Source organism: Copadichromis virginalis, linkage group LG17 (genome assembly GCF_057382275.1).
Source record: "Copadichromis virginalis isolate Kocher_CV1m ecotype Utaka linkage group LG17, C_Virginalis_male_GT1.1, whole genome shotgun sequence".
In the NCBI taxonomy this organism is placed as follows: domain Eukaryota; kingdom Metazoa; phylum Chordata; class Actinopteri; order Cichliformes; family Cichlidae; genus Copadichromis; species Copadichromis virginalis.
This window is the reverse complement of record NC_140634.1, coordinates 3,816,168-3,841,368: the sequence shown is the minus strand read 5'-3', so window position 1 is coordinate 3,841,368 and position 25,201 is coordinate 3,816,168. Positions and strand designations below refer to the sequence as shown.

At 40.8% G+C, this 25,201-nt stretch overlaps 4 protein-coding genes across 11 annotated transcripts; 2 read left to right on the top strand and 2 right to left on the bottom strand.

The window, feature by feature from the left end:
* The first annotated feature begins 122 nt into the window (after positions 1–122).
* LOC146688791 (uncharacterized) lies at positions 123–9,540 on the top strand. 4 transcript variants are annotated; one of them, XM_085437098.1, is made up of 10 exons: positions 123–144; positions 264–436; positions 1,219–1,421; positions 1,559–1,657; positions 1,769–1,861; positions 2,176–2,286; positions 4,931–5,054; positions 5,150–6,251; positions 6,471–6,523; positions 7,507–9,540. In XM_085437098.1, the coding sequence occupies exons 2-10, from the start codon at positions 403–405 to the stop codon at positions 8,772–8,774; spliced, it is 3,087 nt and encodes a 1,028-aa protein (XP_085293224.1). In that variant the 5' UTR covers positions 123–144; positions 264–402; the 3' UTR covers positions 8,775–9,540. The 4 variants fall into 4 exon arrangements, with proteins under 4 accessions (XP_085293224.1, XP_085293225.1, XP_085293223.1 ...); XM_085437099.1 differs by lacking the exon at positions 123–144 and having other exon boundaries at positions 161–436; positions 1,269–1,421; XM_085437097.1 differs by lacking the exon at positions 123–144 and having other exon boundaries at positions 161–436.
* On the bottom strand, positions 8,891–12,561 carry apex1 (APEX nuclease (multifunctional DNA repair enzyme) 1). The gene is made up of 5 exons (XM_085437109.1): positions 12,463–12,561; positions 10,782–10,900; positions 10,508–10,671; positions 10,234–10,426; positions 8,891–9,854 (listed from the first exon to the last, which is right to left on the bottom strand). The coding sequence occupies exons 2-5, from the start codon at positions 10,840–10,842 to the stop codon at positions 9,340–9,342; spliced, it is 933 nt and encodes a 310-aa protein (XP_085293235.1). The 5' UTR covers positions 10,843–10,900; positions 12,463–12,561; the 3' UTR covers positions 8,891–9,339.
* Positions 12,562–12,781: 220 nt separating this feature from the next.
* Positions 12,782–21,878, top strand: osgep (O-sialoglycoprotein endopeptidase). 5 transcript variants are annotated; one of them, XM_085437107.1, is made up of 13 exons: positions 14,487–14,913; positions 14,990–15,076; positions 15,941–16,069; positions 16,166–16,285; positions 17,045–17,220; positions 17,367–17,462; positions 17,566–17,615; positions 17,717–17,795; positions 17,898–17,963; positions 18,647–18,737; positions 19,685–19,760; positions 20,388–20,486; positions 20,719–21,878. In XM_085437107.1, exons 3-13 carry the CDS (start codon positions 15,955–15,957, stop codon positions 20,756–20,758), a joined length of 1,008 nt encoding a protein of 335 aa, XP_085293233.1. In that variant the 5' UTR covers positions 14,487–14,913; positions 14,990–15,076; positions 15,941–15,954; the 3' UTR covers positions 20,759–21,878. The 5 variants fall into 5 exon arrangements, with proteins under 5 accessions (XP_085293230.1, XP_085293231.1, XP_085293234.1 ...); XM_085437104.1 differs by lacking the exons at positions 14,487–14,913; positions 14,990–15,076 and adding an exon at positions 12,782–12,921; XM_085437105.1 differs by lacking the exons at positions 14,487–14,913; positions 14,990–15,076 and adding an exon at positions 12,782–12,925.
* On the bottom strand, positions 21,434–25,042 carry LOC146688788 (uncharacterized). The gene is made up of 4 exons (XM_085437110.1): positions 24,904–25,042; positions 22,570–23,355; positions 22,433–22,465; positions 21,434–22,253 (listed from the first exon to the last, which is right to left on the bottom strand). The coding sequence occupies exons 1-4, from the start codon at positions 24,917–24,919 to the stop codon at positions 22,204–22,206; spliced, it is 885 nt and encodes a 294-aa protein (XP_085293236.1). The 5' UTR covers positions 24,920–25,042; the 3' UTR covers positions 21,434–22,203.
* Positions 25,043–25,201: the final 159 nt, after the last annotated feature.

The following is a 25,201-nucleotide window of genomic DNA, read 5'->3' as shown; positions in this document are numbered from 1 at the left end:
TTAGAAATATAATAATTTGTCATCAGTGTTATTTGTAAAAAAACAACAACAACAAGGGGGTGGGGGGCAAAATAAGTTTATTTGGGGGAACATGGGACGTTATACAAAGAATCTCCAGCAGATGGCGGTAACAAGACGAAGAATGTAACGTAACGTAAAAAAAAATACATATATAAAGAAGAAGAAGCCCTTAGCAACAAAAATGCAACATGTATGATGTAAATATGTGTGTTTTTAATATTCATACGTTTTTCCTCTAGCAGCTCGCTTAATTTAGAAAAGAGCTTCCAGTTGGATAACGACCGCGTTCAGAGCTGTGTCTTCCTCTGGCTGTGTGGGTAGTTGTCAGGCTAACAGCTAATAGCAGCTAATCAAACTTTTCAGCACCGATCCGAGAAGAAGATGGATTCAGGGGTTTTAATGGCCACCTCCAGAGGTCGGTTTGTGGAGGAACACTTAACACACTAAAACACATTTTCTAAACAATTAGGAGCAGGTCACAGTTGGGTTAACGCAGACATTTAGGGATTCGTTCCTAGCAAAATTAGCTTAAGTATACAACATACCTTTGAAATTAGCTCTGTATGCTAGCTTATTGTCTTATTCCTGTGTGCTAAGGTTACCTTGACAAATAATTTTACAGCATGTCTTATGAACGTGAATGCTGAATGTACAGACTAGGTAGCAAACATGGGGGAAATGAAGGTAACGGAGTTTGAGAAACATTGTTGTTGTTGAACATTCACTTGGAGGTTGCATTCAAAAACAAAAAGCTCCAGTAGGTAATGAACGAAAACGCTTTTGCTCACTGTGAACTACAGAATATTATTGTCTAACACCATATTTGTTTTATTGATTATACCGTTTTTTATTATTCAATACAAAAAAATCACATAATGTCTCGGAAGTAACTGTAAATGATAACTTAAAGTTTACATCCCAAAATCATATATATATTTTGGTGTAATGTAATCGTTAACATCACAAGCTAATGTGATTTTCCAATATGGTGTCTATATACAATTTTTGTCCTATTCTCAATTAAATATAAGATGTAAATTATTTGCATAATTACATTTCATTGTTATTAATTAAATTTTACAGGGCATGCAACCTTTTTTTTTAAAAACAACAAAAAAACTGGATAGTCTGAAACGATGGGCTTTTGGTTAAGCATAAATGGAAGTACAGATTTCAGTGGTTTCTTTTTCTTTACAGGTGACTCATTACCTCTGGCATCACTGCGCCTTCTGGTATCTCCTTTGCAGCTTATGACAGCGTCAATGTGGCAGGTGCTAAAGAAACAGGACGTGATGAACTACTGGAAGGTGGCAGAGTTTGTCTCATTGGTGGTGGATATGGTCCCTGAGCTGCTAATGTGCAAATACAGGACTCAACTGAACCTAGGGTTAAGAGCTAGAGTGAGTACTAATGATAGTTATTTTAAAAAAAATAAGGCTTTAGGCTCATCACCCTCATGGATGCAGATAAACTACATGACTAGTAAACTGTGCTGTGAACAAAGGGCTTTTCTACTTTTTTTCTTCCCCTTAAACAGTATATTCTTGAATTGTGTCGAAATGAAGACCTTGTGAAACCTGAGTTTATCATGCGTTACCTGGACAAGGTTAAATCGTCGCACACCACCCTGGTAGATGTGAGTGTTTATACACAGATTAAGTTTTCATATTCAGCACACCTGTGTTTGACCCTTAATCCGCTTAGTCATGGCTTTATGAGGAACATAATTTTTATACATGTGTTGCAGACAGAAGCCTCAAAAGAGGATGTTACAGTTACCTTTCTTGAGTTGATTCAGACTCTCCTCAAAGACCCTGAAGAGAGACAAGACTTTTTCACGGTGAGGCAGCATAATTTACAACCCGTTAAACCAAATGCACCCAATTGTGTTATTTGTAGTGACAGTAAATTTCATATGAAGCAGATTTCTGTTGTCATTATTGTTATCAAGCTACAATACACCATGTTCTTTATTGTTTACTGTAATTAAGAATGCATGAATGAAAATGCCATAAAAGATAATAATGATGACAGAAACAAAATATCCAAAATGTATTATTTTTAGGGGTTAAAATGTTAAAATAATATATTACACTGCTGCAGTGTCTGGGTGTGGTTTTTATTTGGGTTCCAGTAACATTGCTTTTATCACAGGAAGTCTTTCCTGCAGAGTTTGGATCTCAGTATGACCGTGATCTGCAGACGCTGTTTTGGGAGTTCTACTGTCGACTGGCTCAACTGCTGCCTGTTCCTGACGTTGAGCAGGTGAGAGGTGTTGTACTGATAAATACAGTGTGTAACAATAAAATTTGTTCAATAAATCACTATGATTTAGTGAGTCACTATATAGGATCATTGTACAAATACTGATGTGGTAATATAAAGGAAGTGTTATATGGAGGTTTCCCACAAAATTACCAAAAAGACCCCACCCCAATTAATTGTATGTTTACAGCTATTTGGTACAGCTCTTAAGTTTAATGCAGTTTAATACAGCATATATTAAGCTTCAGTAATTTGAGTCTTTGATGTCAGAAAGTTGGCAATTCTACTTTGTGTTTATTATTACAGTCATGGTGATAGTGATGTATTGAGATTTTATAGAGATGTGACATTAAGTTGTCTGCCATTTTGGACAATCATGGTGACAATGTAGGATCAAGTGAATAAGGCCCCAGTCACTCAGGCCTAAAGACCAGTCCACAATCATCTTGTAGCCACTGGTCATGAGCGAAAAATGAGTGTTCCTGATAGTGATGTGTCGGTCGCGAACGAAACGGCTCTTAGAGCCGACTCTTTGAAGTGAACGACGCGAGCCGGCACCTTATTAGGAGTCGTGGGTTTTTTTTTTTTTCTTTCTCTCACCCTCTCTCTCGCACTTTTTTTCCGCTTCACTCCGCACGCGAGCCTTGTGCTTTGCGCTGGGAAGAGGGGGGAGGGGCAGTAGTTACACTCTCAGTAGCACAGGAACAGAGCGGGAGGGAAAGAGAGCCAGGGACAACAGCGTCACATTAGAAAGGTATAGTAATCATCTACAACTATTTTCATTTGCGGATGATAAAGGATTCAGAAAGTTTATTCATGCAGGCCCATATGACAGAGAATGTGCATCTTCTTTTTGTTTTCGTATTTTAATTTATATTTAATTGTGTTGTGGTTTGCAGTGTTTTGTGTTGTTTCACTTTAAATTTGTTTAAAAGGAAAAAGCTGAAAATTTAAATAGTTAAAAGTTGAAATGTAAATAGTTGGTTTTTGTATTATATGATTTATTTATTACATTTTATGTGGAGTGAATAAATAAAAGTATATTTACAGTGGCCCCTAGAGACAAAGCACATAAAAACTCCAAAACACGTACAAAACACAACAGAAGTGCTCCAGGATGCTGGGCGCAGTGTTGAGCTTTTGTTACCTAGTGGCTACACAAGCCAGCAAGTACCAACAACCGGATTTGGTGTGTGGTAGTAACAGGTAAATGAACTTTTTTTTTTTTCAATTATTTGAACATATATGAGTGCTTGTGTATAAATACACACACACAATACACATGTGCTTTCAATTGTGTAATTTAAGTGATCTAGGTAGCTCTGGTTTGGAAGTTCAGTTAATGCTAGAAATGTGTTTTGGAGTTTGTATGTGATTTTTGGAGTTTGTATGTGCTTTGTCTCTAGGGATCACTGTATATATTTATATATAAATAAAACCACTTTTTTTTTTCTTTTACATTAGTAATTCTTTTTGTGAAAGAGCCGGCTCTTTTTTAGTGAGCCGAGCCGAAAGAGCCGGTTCTTCAAAAAGAGCCTAAAATCCCATCACTAGTTCCTGACTGGTTGTGTTTGGTTGCTCGAGGTTGATGATAGTTGCTGGGAAAATTGCTGAAGCCTCAGTCAGGCAGAGAGTCATTGGCCCTGTACTATGAAGCAAGTTCGGTATACCCAGGATATATTTATGCCATCTGGCTTCAGATTTTTTTAAAAGATTTTTTAAAAGATTTTTTAATATACAATAACAATAAAAAGGTTATGTACATAAAATCCAAACAACAAAACTGGTTGAAAACCTACAACTTTCTGTCCATGTAGCATTTATTCCAGTAGTCTTTGCACTATATGCTCATGCTCATCAGTTCACAAAATGTGTTTTTTGTCTAACTCTTAAAGGTAAATGGATAAGAGCTCCTTGTATCCTTGTATTTGTCTAACTCGGTGTCTTTGTTTAGCTTTCACTGTGTCAGCATATTTTACTCTGAGCAGTCAGTTTTAGTAAAGTTTCAAGCCCAATGACACAAGAAATTACTGCTAATAAATTATATGTTAAATGAGTCAAAATAAGTTAAAAATGTATTTTTATTAAAAATATATAATAATAATAATATATATTATGAATAATAATAATAATAATAATAATAGTATTATTATTAAAATGCTTCTGCATTCTTAGTCCTAAACCAGTGATGAATCTTACACCTGTTGTAATTTTAGGATCCTGTATGGGTCTGTATTATAGATGTGTAGAAAACTGCAAAAGGTCGAATCAACACGTAACAAATTAATGCTCTTAAATGAAAGCTGTGACCTAATATTTTAAAACCTACTTATTGTAGTGTCACCTGTTATGACATATGGAAAAAGATAAAGTTTATGATTAATACGAACTACATTATGTCACTGCTAATAATGCCACGTGCATTAGTAACACTGTTTAGGAACTGGTAACTGTCTGCACTTCTGAGGATTTAGGCCTTTTCATTTATTTAATCACTTGTACTAATAATGCCTGAACTACAGTAAAGGCACATTTTACTTGATAATACCAATGGTTCAGGTTGTTTTTAAGCTATTTTTGAAGTTCAAACCTGTGTTTAGGTAATTAATTCAAGTATACTGCATATTTATTACCTTTACCACAGACTGTGTCCTGGCTCAGAGCTGAATCCTCTGCATTGGAGGATTGTGTTCATGCAGTCTGTGAACCTGCAGATCTGAAAAATCTGCTCCAACACCACAAAAACCTTGCGCATTTAGAGCAACATGGTTAGTCACTTCTTGCAATCGCATCAATTGTATTTTACATTTTTGTGCAAACCAGTGGAAGTAACTCATGAATCTACCTCATTCCGTTTGTGCAGTTCCACCTTCAAGTATGGGCGACAGCATCGTTTCCTCACTCTCTGCAGTCCTCCCCAGCAGAGGATCAAAATGTATAGAACAGGCCAACGAGTCAGATCCACCACAGGGTACCGGTGAAGACGCACACACTGTGACATTTGTGGATGACATTGCAGTTGAAATAATCGCAGTGACTGATTATGCAGAGGTTGAATTGGGTCCAAGCACTGATATTGAAGTGCTGATGGGAGAACACTGCTTTGAAGGAAGAGGTGCTAATGCAGTGGCTGAAGATTCATTGGTCACATTTGCTGAAGAGAGAGCCAAGGAAGAGGGGTCAGGTGAAGCAGATGAGAAAGAAAGACAAGAAAAATCAAACGCCCATTCAGAAGTGAACATGGTTGACTCGGCATCCCCTCAGCCTGTAATGCCTGCGGGGCCGCATGACTGCCCTGACTGCGAAAAGAAATTCAAGTTTGCGTCTTCACTAATTGCCCACAGAGTCATCCACACCGGGGAGCGCCCTCATCGTTGCAGCGACTGTGGCCGCTGCTTCTCCTTCAGGCAGTCCCTCGACAGACACCGGCACACACACAAAACTGGGCGCAAGTATAACTGCCTCATCTGCGGAAAGATCTTCAACTCCCTGTCAGCACGCACTGAGCACAAGCAAACGCACATGAAAGACTACGTTTACACCTGCCAGCAGTGCAACAAGACATTTAACTGGGAGCTGTCGCTTGCGAGGCATCTAAAAACTCACACTGATGGGCAGACTGCAGACGTGCCTACAGACCGCTGTGAAGATGGGAAAGACTTTGCGATGGCCGAGGCCAACATCAGTGAGGCTAATGTTGAACTCTCTGAACTGCAGTGCCAGGTGCAGGCAGATGATAACTGCAGCCCAGACGGTGAGCAACATAAGGGCAGAGAGCCTCAGGGTCTCATCTCTGAACCTGACAATGATGTCATTACTCCAGTCAAGGTCCGTACAAGTGGGCGCAAACGCAGACCAACCATGAAGATCCAGCTGATAAATTTACAGAAGCAAATGATGACTAAAAGCAGGAAAGAGATCACGAGTGCAAACCCTCCTCCACTGAAGCCTTTGCCTTTAAGCTGGTAAAAACTTGCTTTTGATGCGTCATGTTTTAGATATGGTTTAGCTAGTTCCTGATTTTGTTGTGGTGGCATGATGCATGCTCTCTGAAACATAACATCCTGTTTTGCTTACACTTTTTATTACAAGTGTAGTTGTACATATGATTGAGTATAAAAATAATGGGAAAGAGGCTGATTAAAATAATTTTTGATTAATGTCTCTTTTCTTTTCTTTTACAGTGCAGAACACTCATATGGGTCACCTGTGGTCTCGTCGAAGGATGCTAATGAGAGCAAGTGTTCTTTAGCATTTTGGAGTTACTGAATCTTTGCACCATTAATACAAAATCCCAGAGAGAACAATTCATAAATAAGATTGAATAGAAAGTTTATTTATAATATTTATATAATATTATAAATGTCAAAGTATTGATAGATGTAGAAATTATAACTTTATTAAAAACGCAAGCACACTAATAAAGGAATAAAAAAATCCATTAAGAAATTGAAATAGTAAAAGAAAGGGCGATCATAAAATAAAAATCACATAAACGCAAATCTACAAGGGTGTGCATGAGAAGTGATCAAGGAGGTCACTGATTCTGTTAGGATTGGCTCATTGGGCAGGTGATTTCATGGCACAGGGGATCTGACAGCAAAAGCAAGGTCATCTGGAGGTTTATCCTCAACTGTGGAACAACCAGTTCACCTTGTCCTGGTCAATATTCCTGCTGTGTATAGTTATCGGTACAGTCTTAAATTAATTTTAAAAACTGTACATGAAGGTAGGATTGATGAAGCCAGTGCGAAGTCAGGCTGCCACATAATGAACTACTTGGAAACAGGAGAGCTTAGTTTGTTAATGCTAGAAAAAAAATTGAATTACTTTGAATTCCACCTGACCCCCTCAAAGTCAACTTTTTTTAGTATAAGTATTATATTATGACATATCTAATGAAGCTTCGTCACCTTTGAATCATGTCATTCGATTTACTTTAACTCAAGGGTTATTTATATAGAGCTGTTCAAAACAAGTCACCTCAATATGCTTTATATAACTGTCAAATAGCATTTAGGGTCACCGGCTAGGCGTATCTGTGGCCTCTTATAGTGCATAGCAGTGAAAATAAGCCTGAAGTACCTTATTAAACAACAAAAATATAAAAGCATGTAACTGTTAAAACACAAAAGTTATAACAATTTATCCAACATTGATTTTGTTTTATTTTTAGTATGTTTTGTTTTTTTTTACTCTCATTTATGATCATTTTGTCAGGTTCTGCAGCAGACAGCTCATCGGCTGCTTTCTCCTGTCCTGAGTGCTCCTTCCATCACTCAGAACAAGCACAGGATCAGCAGCACATCTATGACGTTCACTCCATTGAGATCACTGAGGACAAGTCAGTTCTTCAGGCACTCACAGATGAAGAGGGAAATTTTAGTTGTGCAGACTGCGAGAAAAGCTTCAGGTTCCTTTCCTCACTAAAAGCCCATCGGCGCATCCACACAGGTGAGCAGCCCTTCTCGTGCTCCCAGTGCGGGCGCCATTTCTCTTTCAAACAGTCGCTGGAGAGGCACAAGCAGACACATACCTTGGGACGCCAGTACGAGTGTGTGATCTGCGGGGAAGTCTTCAAGTCCCTGGCTGCTCAGAAAGAGCACAAGAGCACCCACATGGAAAATGGGGAGTACCTGTGTTCAGATTGTGGGCGCGCGTTTACCTGGAAGTCAGCACTGGTGAGGCACCTAAAGACCCACAGCCTGGATGCTGGCAAGTCAGAGGATTCTTACAAATGTCCTCGCTGTGATTTGAGTTTCAGCTGTGCCAGCTACCTCAACAGGCATCTCCAGACTCACCAGGAGGAACGAGTCCATACCTGCAACTGTGGAAAGAGCTTTGCCTACCGAGCAGCTCTTACTGCACACCAGCGTATTCATCAGAAAGAACGGCCACACATGTGCACACAGTGTGGCAAGGGCTTCCTCTACAAGGGAGGTCTTCTGAGCCACATGAAGATCCACTCCAAGGAAATGCCATTCATGTGTTCTTTCTGCGGCAAGAGCTTCAAGAGAGAACGCAACATGAAGAAACACGAGCGCTGCCACACCAGAGAAAACGTTTTCAGCTGCTCACAGTGTGACAAGAGTTTTGTGTACAAGGCAACACTTGTCAGACACGAGCTGACGCATTCAGGTGAGAGGCCGTATCTCTGCTCTGATTGTGGGAAGGGTTTCTTCTCCCACGCAGAGCTTTTGAAGCACGAACGATTCCATACAGGCCACAAGCCCTTCCAGTGTCCCCACTGTGGCAAGAAGTTCACTCAGTCTTGCTACCTTACTATCCATCTGCGTTACCACACCGGAGTCCGACCATACGCCTGCAACGAGTGTGACAAGAGCTTCCTGAGTGCCAACCGCCTGAAAAGACACCAGCGAACACATTCAGGGGAGAAACCTTATGTCTGCGGAGAATGTGGGAAGGGTTTCAGGCAGTCTTATAATCTGAAAATGCATCAGAGGACACACGTCATGAAGTTTCCATAGAAATGATTTTCATTGTATTGACTGCATTTGAATTGTGTTGCAGGTAAAACACACTGACTAGAAGTTTGTTTGTCATCTTGGCTTGAATTCCTCAAATAATAAAAGTAACAAGGTACTATAGAAATTCAGTCTTTTATTGGTAAGTGTGGCAACAGAAACTTTAACCAAGGTTTGGGGAAAAAAATGTTTACAACAAGACACGTTATTTTCTTTTAACAGCAGTTGATTCATTTTACACAGTAACAAATATCTGGCAGTTCCTGAAAATTAGCTTACACATTTTGATTATTTAGTGTTGCATTTGTTATAAAATTGTCAAAAGAAATTTGGATCTCATTTAGGGACAGAATTCAGTTACAGGAAGGAAGGACATTTTATGTAGAGAGGGGGGGAAAAGTACAAGAAAGTATGTCCTAAACTACCAAGATGAAACGCTGATTTTACTGTAAGAGTGAGTTTGAGCAGCACATAGAGAAGACACCTCAGAGTGACCGGATTATACAAGTTGAAACAGACGTATGAACAGACTGAAGGTTATGCAAAGCCTGTTGAACTCAGAGTGAACTTACACAGCTATGTGCAGAGTGATAGGGCAGTGGTCGCTCCCCATCGCTTTGTTGCGGATCTTGCTGTCGCACAAGCCCGGCAACAGAGAGGATGACAGCACAAAGTAGTCGAGCCTCCAGCCCACGTTCTTTGAGCGGGCATTCATCATGTAGGTCCAGAAGGTGTAGGCGTTGGTCTGCTTGGGGTAGAGCTCGCGGAAGCTGTCGACAAAACCTGCCGCCAGTAGCTGGCTGAAGCCTTCGCGCTCCTCGGGGGTGAAGCCGGCATTTTTCTTGTTCCCCTTGGGGTTCTTCAGATCGATCTCCTGGTGAGCAACGTTGAGATCTCCACACAGCACCAGGGGCTTCTGCATGTCCAGCTCACTCAGGTACGCCCGGAAGTCCACGTCCCAGGTTTTGCGGTAATCAAGGCGAACAAGGCCTCTGCTAGCGTTTGGCACATATGCCGTCACCAGGTAGAAGCTGGGAAACTCGGCAGTGATGACACGGCCCTCCTTATCGTGCTCTTCTTTGCCTAGAATATTAGTCAAAATTAAGTCAGTTGCTTCACCAGTACTTAAACTGTTTGTATAGGTTTAATGTGTTGGTAAAGCATACTAAAAATGTCTCTGTTGGTTTCATCTAAAATTTTATACTGATAAGGCAAAAACATTAGTTTTTCAAGAGCAGGAATCTGGTAATCACACAATGTGCTCATTATGGGAGGACCTTCTAAACTACCAATGGGGCTTCATGCTAAACAGTCCCTATTTGCTGTTATCCACTAATAATTTAAAATAATCATTTACTTCAAACATAGAAGATTACACATCTTTAAAATGTTGCTGTACATGTTTTTTTTGCCATTTCTAGGCACCATAAATAACTAAGCAGAACACAAAGTTCCCCCTTACCAATTCCATAGGTCACTTTGATGGGTTCAGTCTTGCAGAGCATAGCCACCCCACTGTAACCCTCCTTGTCACCTGATGCAGCCCAATACTTGTGAGGGTACTCAGGCATTGAGGTGATTTCAGCAGGGAGGGCTTTCTCTGCACACTTTGTCTCCTGTAGGCATAAAATGTCTGGATCCTCCTCTCGCACCCACTGGGAAAAGACAAATGTGCTTGTTAGTATCAGTCAGTCTCAAAACTAGCTAATTAATGCTTCTCCAGACAGCAAACTCACATCCAGGCCCTTCTTTTTAACCCAGGCCCTCAGCCCATCCACATTCCACGACGTGATCTTCATGTTTGCGTTGCGTCCGTCTTTGCTGGTCATTTTGTCAGGAGGGTCATCATACAGTATCGGAGCCTCTGGTTCCTTGGCTGCCTTTGCTTTCTTTGAAGGAGCTGTGAAATGAAAGACAAATAGCACAGGGTTGGATAATAGATGATGTTGGAAAATCTATCTATAGTAAAGGAAAAATCCATTTCAGTTCATCAGGGCATGCTGGTAGTACCAGAGGCTGTGTCATTTTCTCCTTCCGCAGCTGCCTCTTCTGCCTTCTTGCCCCTCTTCATACTTGAACTCACTCGGACGGCAAGCACACCTCGCAGACACACAACACCACAGGCACCGCTGAAAAACACAACAAGAACCATTTAAGTAATGCATCTGTTCAGTGCACAAAGGTCAAATGCTGCACCAGTATGCAGGACACACAGGAAGGAATCTCATACATAATAGAAAACAATCTCAACATTGAGGATTTGTTGCGTTTCCACTTTTATGTCTTTGTGTACACGTAATCAGCGTTTTAAAATGTAAGCCACAGCAGTCTGAAACAATCAACTCTGTATATTTTTATATATTTTATTTATTGTTTACTCTATTTAATTTGTAAAATGTACACACACACACACACACACACACACACACACGTAGAAAAATATTTAGTATACACATCCAGAAATGCATATACTATTATATATTGTACATATATTTATTAGTTTCAGATGTAGCCATTCTTGTATTTTGCTTGTTTACATTATTGTATTTTGCACAACTCTGTTGCTTGTGAAGCTCGCACACAAGAATTTCACTCACATGTGCTGTACCAATGTACCTGCACATGTGATGTGACAATAAAAGTGATTTGATTTGATTTGATTTTGATTTGATTTGATCATCCTGTGTTCTGGATAATTGCAACCAGCTCTTTTCTGAATCAAGACAAATTCAGAAAATCAGCGTTAGTTCAAGTTTTAATTCAAATAAATTAAAACTAGATTGATTTAGCAGAGCATTTATATAGGTTGTTTGGCTGAATACAGAGCTGTAAACATGATTAAGGCCAACAAACTAGAAACGAAAATTAAAGAAAAAAAACAATAGAAGGAAATGGAAAAGGTTTCAACACTGTAAAGGTAGCAGGTACACCAGAGACGTCTTGAAGAAATTTCACCAGTATGATCGGCAGTTGCTGACTTATGTTATTATATTCAAAGATGCTCAGGGATACATTCAGAACCTTGCGGAGCGTCTTAACTACATCTGAAATGTATTATTAATAAAAGTAACTAATACTGGACAGATGCTGCTGATATCAATGTTTATGTTTGACAGTTAACAATTTGGATAAAATTAAGTCCTTCTATCGCATAAACATACGTAAAACGAAAATAAGCGAACATAAACACAGTGCAGAGGAGCAATAAATACGTACAGTAAGTTTTTCTAGTTCTCTCTGTCTGTATGCCGAGAATTAGACTTACAATGGCCGACTTCAATGTGACTATTTACATCCTAATCACATTTTCTGACAAAGCGGAAGCGAGATGAGCTTTTATTTCAGTGCAAGTCTCTGGTTGAGTGCTTTAAATTCAACACATTGTAGAAATTGGCGACCAGCTGATGTAAAATTAATGCATGCATATAATTTAACAGCAACAGAATGAGCTATTAGGAAGTTTGCCATGTTAAACAACAAGTTTAGCTAAAAGCAGACTGTGCTACCGCTAGCCTTTTCTCTCTGACAAAGAAAGCATGCGGCCTACGCCGAGAATGAATGGAGAATAAGCAGCCAGCTAACAAGCTTTCCTCCGAGCTTATCTGATTATCAACGAATGCAAATGCGCTGAGAATAATTAGCGTCTTCATTTCAAACACGTTTCGGTGAAAAGACATGCAAATAACCTTACTTGCACTTTCACAACAGGATGTAAAGCCCAGACAACTGCTGCTTCCCAGGCACTCCCCCCCAAACACACACACAACACACGCGCCACAGCACAGCTAAGACTTCTGTCCACGTGCTTTGCTGAACTACTGACTGTCTAAACACATGCCTGAAAATTACCGAGAAAAATTCCACATTTGTATGTCTTCTTGAAAAATAAATACGTACTTGCTGCTGTAATGTACACAGTTTATTACCGTGGCATGTTAGTTAAGTAAGGCTCTGTTTTTACGTTGTCTTATGTTAAGGGAAAATGTTAAGGCAAAATGGTCTGTCAATCCTACCAGTGTTTGGGTCCTCTGGGCTTCGTTATGGAGGAGCTGAGCTACAGAAATTAGCCCAGCCAGTTAGGTTTACGTGCGTAAAAGTTAAAGCGATATGAATTAAGATTAATGTGACCTACCGAAGGAAATTTTAAAAAGTAGGTAAATATATTTTGTTTTCAAAACCGCATCACCATAAATTTACTTTTGGAAAAAAAAGTCGGTCTGTTCTCTGGCGGTTAGCATAGGAGCTAATTAGACAGCTATCAGGATGCTTATGCTTTGGTTCTTTTAGAATAGAATTGAATAGAATGCCTATATTGTCACTATACAGTTGTACAATGAGATACAGAGCATCTCCTACTCAGTGTAAACATGCTGGGGGGAGGGGGGGGGGTACAGTTCTGCAGCGCTATGTACATATGGACAGTATTAACAAACACCCAGCACGCCCCTGCGGGCGGTTTATCCTTCAAGCTCGGGTCCTCTACCAGAGGCCTGGGAGCTTGAGGGTCCTGCGCAGTATCTTAGCTGTTCCCAGGACTGCGCTCTTCTGGACAGAGATCTCCGATGTTGTTCCCGGGATCTGCTGGAGCCACTCGCCTAGCTTGGGAGTCACCGCACCTAGTGCTCCGATTACCACGGGGACCACCGTTACCTTCACCCTCCACATCCTCTCGAGCTCTTCTCTGAGCCCTTGGTATTTCTCCAGCTTCTCGTGTTCCTTCTTCCTGATATTGCTGTCATTCGGAACCGCTACATCGATCACTACGGCCGTCTTCTTCTGTTTGTCTACCACCACTATGTCCGGTTGGTTAGCCACCACCATTTTGTCCGTCTGTATCTGGAAGTCCCACAGGATCTTAGCTCGGTCATTCTCCACCACCCTTGGGGGCATCTCCCATTTTGACCTCGGGACTTCCAGGTTATACTCGGCACAGATGTTCCTGTACACTATGCCGGCCACTTGGTTAACACACACATATATATATATATATATATATATATATATATATATATATATATATATATATATATATATATAATGTACAATATACAAGACGTAAGTAATATGTAATAAATAGTGTTATGTATATACAGTTGAGTATTGCACATGGAATTGGTATAAATAGTGTTATGTATACGTTATGTTGTTAACGTATGTTATGTTTACGTATTGATTGTCCGAACGTTTAATGTGGAAATATGTAGGTTAAAGGTGTATTATCAGGGTTAAAAAAATGCGCGCAATAACATGTTATCTGCATAAAAATGTTTGCTGCTAAATAATTTGAATCTTGAATTTTGGTGTTGATTGTATTTGTGTTGTGGTCAAGTCAAGTCAAGTGGCTTAGGACCATCCATCCATCCATCCATTCGCTACCGCTTATCCTTTTCAGGGTCGCGGGGAGTGCTGGAGCCAATCCCAGCTGTCATAGGGCAAGAGGCTTAGGACCATATAATAATAAATATGTGCGTGATGAAAGTTGGGCAGCTCGACTTTATATGCTCATATGGGTCTGACCCTTTCACTCCTTTGATTTTTTTCCGTTTTGTACATAACTGTTTTTGGGGCAAATAAAATGCAAGTAGGGATTAAAACCGCAGAATTAATGATTACCGGTGCTGGAAATACTAGCGCTTGATGCAGTGTTTTGATTTTGTTGCCACGGGTACCCACAAAGCAATGCGTGAAAGTCACGTGGTCTGTCAATCTATCCGGTTGTTCAGTCTGACGTCACTAGCCGTGTCTGGGTCTAAACTCCGCTGCAGGTCCATATATCAAACGATCACTATGGCATTACTAAGAGTTGAAAAACTGTCTCAAGTCTTTCATCTTTAATAAAATGATCAGTGTCTGCTCTACCAGGCGTAACAATTGAGTTTAACATCCAGGCATCCATGAAAACGGAATTTATGACATTTAATGGAGTTAGAAGTTAGCAGGGAGTTAGCTCGCTAGCTTCTATCTAAATACAATATAGCATGTCCTGACTGCGGGGTTTTGGAAACAAATTAAAACGTACAGCTCTGTTATCACTTCCAGCATAAATGAAGACAGAAAACTAAACAGCAGTGACGTTTGTAGGGTTACTGAAGTTGGGCTAGCTGGTATATAATGGTGTGCTACGTGACCGCTAGCGACACAGGTATGTTAGCATAATATAAACAAGCTAACTTTTTTTCCACTCGATAAAAGTTAACGTGAGTGTTCTCGGTGGTCAGAAACAAATGTAATCGCATGGCAGGATGCTGTAAAAGGACCAAACTTCAACCAGGAGAACAACTGAGATAATCCATCCACAATATGAGGTAAGTCATTCATATACTGCTGCATGGGCTGGGCTGTAGTTACATCCTAAGGTTTTAAAAACTGAGCTTAAATAAATGATTAGCGGTAATAAAAGCCGAGGGAGGTCAACAGTGATCACTGACTGTTTTAGGAGCTTTTTGAGATCAAATAGAAGAAAATACATAACATTAAACATGTTAACAACACAAAAGCCATATTAAACGCAGACAACTTTAGACCCGGAAGTAGGCTTCGTGGCGTCATCACTGAACAACCGGATTGTTATTTCAACCATGAGCACCGCAACACCAGACAGAACAGCACGGTACAGACACAAGACAGTGCAGACACAACAGTGCAATAGAAAAGGGCAACAATGACAGTGGGTTGTGCAAAAAGTAACTTGCTGTATGAAGGTGTGTGTATGAGATTGTGCAGATGAGTCCAGTATGAGTGTTCTGACGGCTTGGGGGAAGAAACTTTTTTGCAGTCTGGTAGTGAGAGCCCGAATACTCCGGTACCTCTTGCCAGAAGGCTGCAGGCAGGGTAAAGAATGTGTGTGAAGGGTGCATGGGGTCCTCCACAATGCTGGTGGCTTTGTGGATGCAGTGGGTGTGATGAGTGTCTGTGCTGGAGGGAAGAGAGGTTCCAATGATCTTCTCATCTTTTCTCACTATCCGTTGTAGGGTATTGCGATCTGATACGGTGCAGTTACCATACCAGACATATTTAGATATGTGGATGTCTAGTCCAAAAATTTCCAGTATAATCTGATTTTGTTTTATTGTGCCTTTTTCTTGCCTGTAATAGACTTCTAAGAGAGATGAAGGGTTTAAATGAAAAGACACTATAACAACACAATGACTTCCTTCTTTCTGAAACAGTTTTTTCTGCAGCCATGACTGTAGTGATTGGATTTGAGGGCAGTGCCAATAAGATCGGCATAGGCATAATCAGGGATGGGGAAGTGCTTTCCAACCCCAGACGGACTTACATTACACCTCCGGGTCAAGGTAAGTTAGAGTTCCTCTAAGATATTAATGATAACTCCAACATACTGCTTATATGAAAATCTGTTAGTTGACTGCATGCTTTTTTTTATATCTCAGGGTTCCTGCCAAGTGACACAGCCAGACACCACCGTGCTGTCATACTAACCGTCCTGAAGGAGGCGCTGGAGCAAGCGGGGCTAAAACCTGCAGACATCGACTGTGTGGCATACACCAAAGGTAATATAAAAGATTTTAACTTTCAGATGTCTGTCAAAAATTTATCCAAACATGTTCTCATCAAATAAGGGTCATAGTGAACTTTAAATAACTGAGAGTTGATTGTTTGTTAACAAACAAATGTTAGTTTTATATTGTAAGTTACTCAAAAATGTCACTAATTTCTGTGTGCCATTAAAGTTCAGACCTTCGTTAATGAAGAGCTCCCAGTCAGAAAAAGGATAGCTTAAAGAGATAGGGGATTTTTCCTAATAAACAAGCCAAAGAACATTTGTCAAGCTCCACAGTTTATAAAGAAAATGGATCATGTCAAAATTTCTCTTATTTGTCCTTCCTTTGACAACTATGACAATTATTAAGGCCTGCTTTAAGAAACACATGCTTATCTGACTTACATCTTACATCTTGGGTTTTTTTTTTAACTATGACAGAGAGAATATAGCTTAGGGCTATAGCAGCTTTAGACTCTAAGAACATAACTAATGGAGGGTTCAAAACCACCTGATCCAGCCCTAGTTATCAACTATAACAAAAAGTAAGTTTAATCAGACCCTGAGGAGTCTGAGAGCTGAAGGCTCTGGCTCCCATTCTATTTTTATAAACTCTAGGAACTTAAATTAAGCCTGCAATCTGAGAGCAAAGTGCTCTGTAGGAATATTATTGTACTAAAAGGTCTTTAAGATATGAATTGAAATAAAGGGACTGTGATTCTTGACTGATGTCTGTAGAAGACCAAACCAATAAGTTGTTCTCCTTCAGGTCCTGGTATGGGTGCACCCTTGGTGACGGTGGCTCTAGTGGCACGCACAGTTTCACAGCTTTGGGGAAAGCCGCTGCTCGGTGTGAACCACTGTATCGGACACATAGAGATGGGACGACTTATCACCAAAGCCAACAACCCCACCGTGCTTTATGTTAGTGGGGGCAATACACAGGTTGGTTCCTCCCTGTAAGCCTCATGCAGAGCTTTTTGGCACAGAACATCTGCACTGCATTTTCTGATGAGCAGCTGTCAGCTAAACAGCAGTATATTTGAAGTAGAAATGCAGTTTGAGTTTTGTTCATCCTGAATTTTGTGCAGGTTATTGCATATTCAGAGCGGCGGTACCGAATATTTGGGGAGACCATCGACATTGCAGTCGGCAACTGTTTAGACAGGTTTGCCAGAGTTATTAAGGTTTGTGTCATACTTCTCAACATGAAACCATCAAGTTGCATTTCACTTAGTGCAACAGATTATCGAAGTAATCATACATCTATGAAACGATTTCTACACTCAGATTTCCAATGATCCAAGTCCAGGCTACAACATAGAGCAGATGGCCAAAAAGTGAGTGAGATCACTGAATAGTTGTGAATATTTAGTGTTCTTTATGTCTTTTAATTTTTTTTATGTTTATTCTAAACTTTGCTTTCTCTCCACATTGCCAGAGGGAGTCAGTATGTGGAGCTGCCATATACAGTAAAGGGCATGGATGTGTCCTTTTCTGGCATTTTGTCCTACATTGAAGTAAGTCCTTTGCTCTTCTGTAAAGTTGGTTGTGTCATATTGATTGAGTTATCTCAAGGCTACTTTTGGTTTACGTTCTTTACATTTATATTCCTTCCACAGGACGCTGCTCATAAGATGCTGAGCTCTGGTCAGTGTACATCAGAAGACCTGTGTTTCTCACTTCAGGTACAGCATAGCGCCTTTATACACACGAAAGTCAGAAAGTTCATATTTTGGTTACGTGGAAAACATTTGATCCAGTTACCTTTGGTGTCGCAGTGTAGTTATCCTCTGATAAAACACGTTAAAGGAGTTTTTCTCATTGACTTTATAAGATTGTCAGAACATATTCTGAAACAAAAATGCTCCTTCTCATTTCAAGTGCAACTGGAATGAAAAGGAGCAGCTGGCATCTTCTGGCAGCTGGTTTACCAGGTTTTGTACATTGTGTGATTTACTGAAAAGTGTGATTCAATTTGTTTAAGGAGCGGCACAGAGGAGGTTTCACACTTTTTTAATTGATAAAATAAACTAAAATAAAAAAAGAACAAGCTTTTCACACACACTGATTTGAACATAAAGTCCTTTTTTGAAAAGCTTGTTCTTTTTTTATTTTAGTTTATTTTATCAATTAGTTTTAGCGAGAGTTACGAGAGTTTTAGCTAATAGATTAATTACATTTTGATTACTGAAATGATCAGTTGAAAGCAGCACATTATTTGAATTGTTTAAGATGATTAAAGCATACTGGATTATCAAAATATTTACCTCTTGAATTTCTGTTAATCAACTACTTGTTGCAGCCCTGATTGGTGTGTTGGCATCAGTGATGTCAGTATTTCCCATTAGTATTGCTTCTGTCTTTGCAGGAGACATTGTTCTCCATGCTGGTGGAGATCACAGAAAGAGCTATGGCTCACTGTGGCTCCCAGGAAGTGCTGATTGTCGGGGGCGTTGGCTGTAAGTATATCTGAAACGATCAGCTGCAGCTTATTCTAAAATATTAAAGCAAATATGCTGAAGCATTTAAGTTTTTGCAGTCATTTTGTGTGCGCTACTTTTACTGTTATGAAATGCTTTGCAATCAGAGTGTAAGGCTCGATTTTATCTGTAAAGAAACGGGAACACCAGTTTTCTTCTGTGTAAAATCCAACAGAATAAAATGACTTCCCACAAGCAGTAAAGCTGTCTACATGAACTTCAGCAATTCTAATTATTATACTCTACAGCGATGGGATACTGTCATTGCCTATCCCTAGCCTGGTTGAGGAGTTTAAATGTGCAGAAGTGAGGCCTGAGATGTCACTCATGGACTCCCACGACCCCATAGTGAGAGGCACTGCTCCCACCCTAGCAACGGGGAGGAAGTGGACCCCAGCCACATCTGTGCTACAGGCGAAATCCGCTCTTCGGCATCGTGACGTGGTGGGTCACGTCCAACAGGGCAGAGGAGGATAATGGCCGAATCACTCGATGAATCCAAGGTCCACTACTGATGATGTGTCCCAAATTTTAAAATGATAAGCTAGATCAGATCTCTAATCCCTAAACCTAACCAAGGAAGGAAAATGGCAGATTAGCCTGGGTAAAAGACCGAAAGTTGAGGCACACAACGATGCGTGCTGCTGACAAAGTTTCTGGGCTGCCTTTCCATCCCTCAAGAGTCTCTCCATCTAAAGCAATGCATTCTTATCAGGGACTGTAACATCTAGTCCTTCTTACTGATTCCAAGGTTCGTTGTTTCTAACTACTGTTTGTTTATGTACTTATTGTTACAGTCACCCAGGAATGCCTTGGATCCCTTAAAGTCTAAGCCCATTTTTGAAACTCCTCTCTGTTTACTGTTGCTATGAATGGAAATGAGTTCACGCTCTCAGAAATGTGTTTATCTCATGTTCCAACCACAGGTAATCTGCGTCTGCAGGAGATGATGGGAGTGATGTGTAAGGAGAGAGGAGCAAAGCTGTTTGCCACAGATGAAAGGTAACCCAGTCTGCCCAACACTCAGATCCTTCACTTTCATTTCCATTGAAACTTCACTAGAATTAGTTTCACTTTTACACGCACGAGCAGCAGTTTGGTCCTAAGACCGAGTACAGCATACTCTCACCCACCCTACTTTTAAGAGTTAATGTGTTTGTTATTTTCAAAGCTCTGTGAATTCCAGGTACCGTACAGTCATGAAATTTCCTAGCTGATTCCACAGTCAACTGTTAGTGATATTTTAAGAAAGTAGAAATGATTGGGAATGACAGCAACTCGGACATAAAGAGGTAGGCTACATATAATCACAGAATGGGGTCAGCGGCTGTTGAGCCACATAGTCAAAAATTTCCATAGACACACCAGAAGGTCAGAAGCTGTTATAACTGCAAAGCCTGTGGATTAAGAGTTGGATGTCACTCAATCTCATATGTGTGTGAAGGCAGATGAGCAAATACTTTTGGTTATAAAGTGTACCATTCATAGCCACAAAAACATCTGATGTATGAAGCTGTTCTTGTGTGAACACATGCAATGGAGCTCTTCATTGTGACTTTTTCAATTGGTGTGATAGGATGTTGATCTGGCTGAAAGATGCAGATAACAAAGATCAGTTTGTTGCCACAGATTTTGCATTGACAATGGAGCGATGATCGCTCAGGCCGGCTGGGAGATGTTTCGGTCTGGTCAGGTGACAGAGCTAGAAGACTCATGGATCACACAAAGGTAAGGCTTCATAGACCTTTTCAGTTGTGATTTACGGTAATAACCCACCATAGAATCACATTTATGTTCCTTACTCATTATAGGTCGATTATATGTCTGTATGAGTTAAAGTGGCTGTTGGGTTTAAAAGTTGCTAATCCTGACTCTAGGATGGAAAAATTCATTCGTATTGTGTTTGTGTTCATATTGCTGTGCTTGCAGTAAATGACCATGGGTTTCTCTCCTGTTGCAGGTATAGAACAGATGAGGTGGAGGTGACATGGAGAGACTGACTGCAGCACCATCATTTTGTGGTCTGTTGTGACACATTTAGCGTGGTACAGCGGGCCTCAAACATAACACAGCAGCTCCACAGATGAATACTTTTCTGTACATCCAAAACCTGATCTCATCACATGTTTGAAAAACTATTCAAACACATCCAAGAGACATACTGCTGTAACATGGTCCTTCATGAAAAATGTCTCAAACGCTCAGACTGTAAATTAGTTCAGTTCCTGAGCTATGCTTCACTGGTTAAGGCCTTTACACGCCAACAACAACAAAAAATGCAGACTATTAACCAGGAAGACTGCAGGTTTCCATTTTGAAGGGTTTATCCAGACAGATATTTGATATCAAAGGAGCTGGTTTCATATTTTTAGTGCCTAACTAACATTTAAACAGCTCACACACACAGCTCGGTGTTGGATTGTATGAAGGAGTAGCTTTGTATTACCAAAAATTTTACTTTTCTTAAATTTCCCACCTTTGTAACTTTAGGTTCTGGAGATGTACCCGCGGAGGCCCTCTCCCAGAACTTGCTAGTAAAATTTCTTGCACATTTGTGCTCTTATGTACAGTTACAACAGAAAGTTTCTCATGAAATAAGTGAGATTTTCAACCCTGTGAGGTTGCCAGCAGTAAATGACAATTTGTATTGAAATAAAGAGGATTAACAGATCCACTCAAGTTTACTCATTTTTATTAAGCAATACTGTCCTTTTACATTCTTCCTCCTTCTCCAGTGTAATTTTTATTTAATAAATTCTTTTCAAAAATCAACACACTGAACATGGTGACATCCCTTATGGATTCATAAGTAACATTCACCCAATTGGGACCAAATGAAAACAAAAGGAACACAGCATTAATATGGTGATGTGATAAAGGGTGAACTCTTCTGTGCCTTTGACTACACCCCCTGTAAACTGAAGACTTGGGTACAGGAGTCCTCTGCATACATTAACAGTAAAACTCAAGCAGGAATGAGACATTCTTCTGATTTGTAATTGATGGGGGAGGGGGAAAGTCACTCTGGTGAGGGCTTGCACACAGGGATTGGTAAACAAATTCTTTGAACAAAGTGCTTGATTGACCACTCGCTTCACAGAGGACAAAGTATGATAAAAACGGCAGCTTTCAAAAAGGAAACAAATTAAATTACAGCGCCTATAGTTAAAAAAAAAAAAAAAAATCTACACATACAAGCTTAAAATGGTAATGTGAGACAATGAAAACAGGTCTGATTAATTAAGGCAGGCTTTCTGTAAGGCGTTAAAAAAAAAGTCCATTGCTGTAAGATCTTAAAGGAGTTAGTCCAAAGTGTCTCAGTGTGGCTTTGCGTGAAGACATCATCCTGAGTGCAGTGTGTGAGAACAGGACTCAAATTCGTCCATCTTTATGTATTTTATGTGTATGTACTTGTGTGTGTTTCCACTAGGGGCCTGTCACACTGCTAGGCTGGGTGCTCCTTGGTGTCCTTGTACCAGATCACCCTTTTTGGATCTGAGAAGCCAAAAAAAAAAAAAAAGTCAAAAGGGACGCTTCATACAAACAGCAAAGATTAGACCACTTTGTTATGCAACACATTTTAGCAAATTACCATCAATGAGTGTGTGTGACAAAATAGTAGGGAATAATGTCTTGCGCATATGAATGAATGCGCATAAATTAGGAAAACTCACCTTTTTTCTGTCTGTTGCAGATAGCGTTCCACTCTATGGAGTGAGAGAGGGGAAAAGAGGTAGTTGTTATTCACCATAATTTCAGATTTAATGATCTCTAGCCAGATGTCATTTTTAAAGCTTCTTGTGGTGGTTACCTTTACTATGATAGTTCAGAGCTTCCACTAGGTGGCGACAACTGAGCAGCAGCTTTCCATTGCTCTCGTCGACCTCTGCGCATGCAATTGGGTTGAGGGAGGTAGACACTGGAATTGGCCTTTCTTCTGGGGGCCTCACTGTGAGAACTGTGTCTAGCTGTAGGTCTGCTGGATGTTTAGAATCTGTGGGCAGTGGGGTACTGGAACGGGAGTTGGGGCCAGAGCCCTCTGTGACTGGTCTTGCCTCGCTAATGAAACTTAGACCCCACTGGTTCTGTAGCAGCATGCCGATGGCAGGTCGGTCTTCCTCCAGTGCTCCAGTTGCAGCTCCCGCCTTCACCTTGGAGGCATAGCTAACAGCAGGCTGTAGCTTGGCAGGACTGTCTTGCACTGGGAAGGCAGGTGGGGGCTTAAGTAGAGACAAACTGTCCTCGACCCATCTTTCCTTTTGATTAACCTTTTGTGGCCTTTCACTTACACGGCCAACACCCTTCTGACTTTCCCTGCGCAGACTACGACCTTTGTGCTGTGGGCCCCTGCGTTCCTTTTCCCTGCGGAAGCTAAAGGCATGGCTGGGACCCATCAGGTCACCATCGGGTGAAAGCTGCCGTGGCAGCTTGTCGCCTCCAGAGATGCATCCTCCACCCCCACCACCTCCACAGTTTCCCGAGCCAGGAGACAGGCGGCGGTTCCGAATGTGTGGCTCAGAATTGGCGGCTGAAACAAGGACTGCTTGGTCACATAGACCATCAGGCTCACACACAGTGTTGCTGGCTTCCCATGTACCTGAAGAAAATGAGCATTGACAAGTTGATCAGGTATCTGCTGTTTTAATATGTTATCATGCATACGAGCAGAAAATTCCAGTGCTTGGTGATTTGTAAGTGAAATCACTAAATCATATCATAATCACTTCCAATCAACATTACTGTCCTACTAGTATCTTGCCCTTACTTTAGTAAGCATACTTGTAGTGAGTAGTACACAAAGACTTATCACTTGGCATTGGTTAATAATGGTCTTTGCACTTGTCTCTACCATGCACACAAACATTGGGGGTAGATGACACACTTTCATGTGACTTCGGTGTGGCAGAGGAGGTGAGGCTGAACAACAGTTCCCTGTATAGCTGGCTACTTGCAAAATTGTACAGAAAAAAATACCAATCCCAAAATAGACAGGATTGCTGGAATCAAAACAACTCTTCTGAAGAAATCTACCATCAACACTTTTGATGAGCAATTTATCAAGCACCAGTATAAAACGTTTTAGGTTCAACTTCCTGAGTCGGAAGGTGGAAAAAATGTAATTAAACAGACTTCACCTCGGGCCGTACCATGTGACTATTAATGCAATCTCACACAAGATGCTGATATAATTCAGGTCAACTAATCTCAAATTAATAAATAAATAATGTTGCCGTTGGTTAAGAGTAAACTAATTGTATTCCTAACTGGCAGTTGCCCATCACAGGTCTCAGCTGTCATCACCATACTTGTCCCCGTGTCTGATCTTGCCCAATGACCTGTGTCACGCTGTCCCACTTGCTGGCTCATCATGAAAAGGAGTGACTGGGTAACAGTCTTTACGGGAAGGCTCTCCCGTTTTGGTTGTTAAATCATTCTCTGTCCGCATGGCGCCACTGAAACATACTCAGACCGACTCAGACATTACTGTTGGCCGTGTTCAAATGCACCACAAGTTGAAACATAAAGAGGAAGCACATAGCTTACAGCGGGCCTGATTAGCGTACCCGCTCCAAAGCGCCACATTTCAAAAGAACTGGTGAGACCGACCACCGCCCGGCCGACCCAGTCTCATTTACCGCTCCGAAATTTCGAGAAGCAGGCTACCTCCGCAGACTCTTCAGTGTCCCGACTATTTAGAAACAAAGATGTCAGAAATGATTTAATAGTTTCCATTTGTGGAAAACAACTCCCGCTGGTTCATGTGAGCGGTGCTTGCGGCTAAAAAGATAGAAGCTAACAGCGAGCACCGGTGTTAGCAAACTTTAATTAGCAGCGTCACGATGTGGAGCATAAAACTCGACGGTTTTATGTATCTAAAGGTTCCACTTTGACCATCGAAAAATGTATGAACATTAACTACAGCGGGTCGAGTAGATATGTTTGTTTTTACACGTATTAAGGTTGTAAAAAGCCACCCAGAACGCTAGCCGAAGTTTCGTAACTCCCCCCACCACCTCATTCAAAGCGGAGAAAGGCTTCCCTCGGCGCTGCTAGCCCGCCGCTAATGCCGCGGCCAAACACATAAATAACACATCTGAAAGTGAAGCGTTACACTCAAATATACCGAAATATAGCACAAACTCACCTGTTTTAATATGCATCTCTTTTCGCTTGATGTGTCGTTGAAGCTAAACCGTTGAGTAACTTGTTTACAGCGTTGAGATAACGACAGCCTGCTTGTAACCACCACCCGGAAGCGACACGAAAATGTGGGTGGGACAGGAAGTGCCTGCAGATAAGTGGTCCGGCGGGAATCTCGCCGTGAATTTAACCCTCCACTTCACACATTGTGATAGTGTATGCTTAAAATTGTTCAGCATTATTTTCTGACACATTTTGGACCATTTTATTGCCAAAAAAAAAAAATGTTATATTTCAGACAC

Coding starts and splice junctions, on each gene's coding strand:
- LOC146688791 (XM_085437098.1), top strand. CDS start 403: ATGGATTCAGGGGTTTTAATGGCCACCTCCAGAG. Junction 1,422..1,558: donor ACCTAGGGTTAAGAGCTAGA/GTGAGTACTAAT, acceptor CCCCTTAAACAG/TATATTCTTGAATTGTGTCG. Junction 6,524..7,506: donor GTCGAAGGATGCTAATGAGA/GCAAGTGTTCTT, acceptor TCATTTTGTCAG/GTTCTGCAGCAGACAGCTCA.
- apex1 (XM_085437109.1), bottom strand. CDS start 10,842: ATGAAGAGGGGCAAGAAGGCAGAAGAGGCAGCTGCGGAAGGAGAAAAT. Junction 10,672..10,781: donor AGAAAATGACACAGCCTCTG/GTACTACCAGCA, acceptor TTCATTTCACAG/CTCCTTCAAAGAAAGCAAAG. Junction 10,427..10,507: donor TTAAAAAGAAGGGCCTGGAT/GTGAGTTTGCTG, acceptor GTCTTTTCCCAG/TGGGTGCGAGAGGAGGATCC.
- osgep (XM_085437104.1), top strand. CDS start 15,955: ATGACTGTAGTGATTGGATTTGAGGGCAGTGCCAATAAGATCGGCATA. Junction 17,964..18,646: donor ACCTGTGTTTCTCACTTCAG/GTACAGCATAGC, acceptor CTGTCTTTGCAG/GAGACATTGTTCTCCATGCT. Junction 19,761..20,387: donor CTGTTTGCCACAGATGAAAG/GTAACCCAGTCT, acceptor TTGTTGCCACAG/ATTTTGCATTGACAATGGAG.
- LOC146688788 (XM_085437110.1), bottom strand. Junction 22,466..22,569: donor TCTGAACTATCATAGTAAAG/GTAACCACCACA, acceptor CTCACTCCATAG/AGTGGAACGCTATCTGCAAC. Junction 22,254..22,432: donor CTGCAACAGACAGAAAAAAG/GTGAGTTTTCCT, acceptor TTGGCTTCTCAG/ATCCAAAAAGGGTGATCTGG.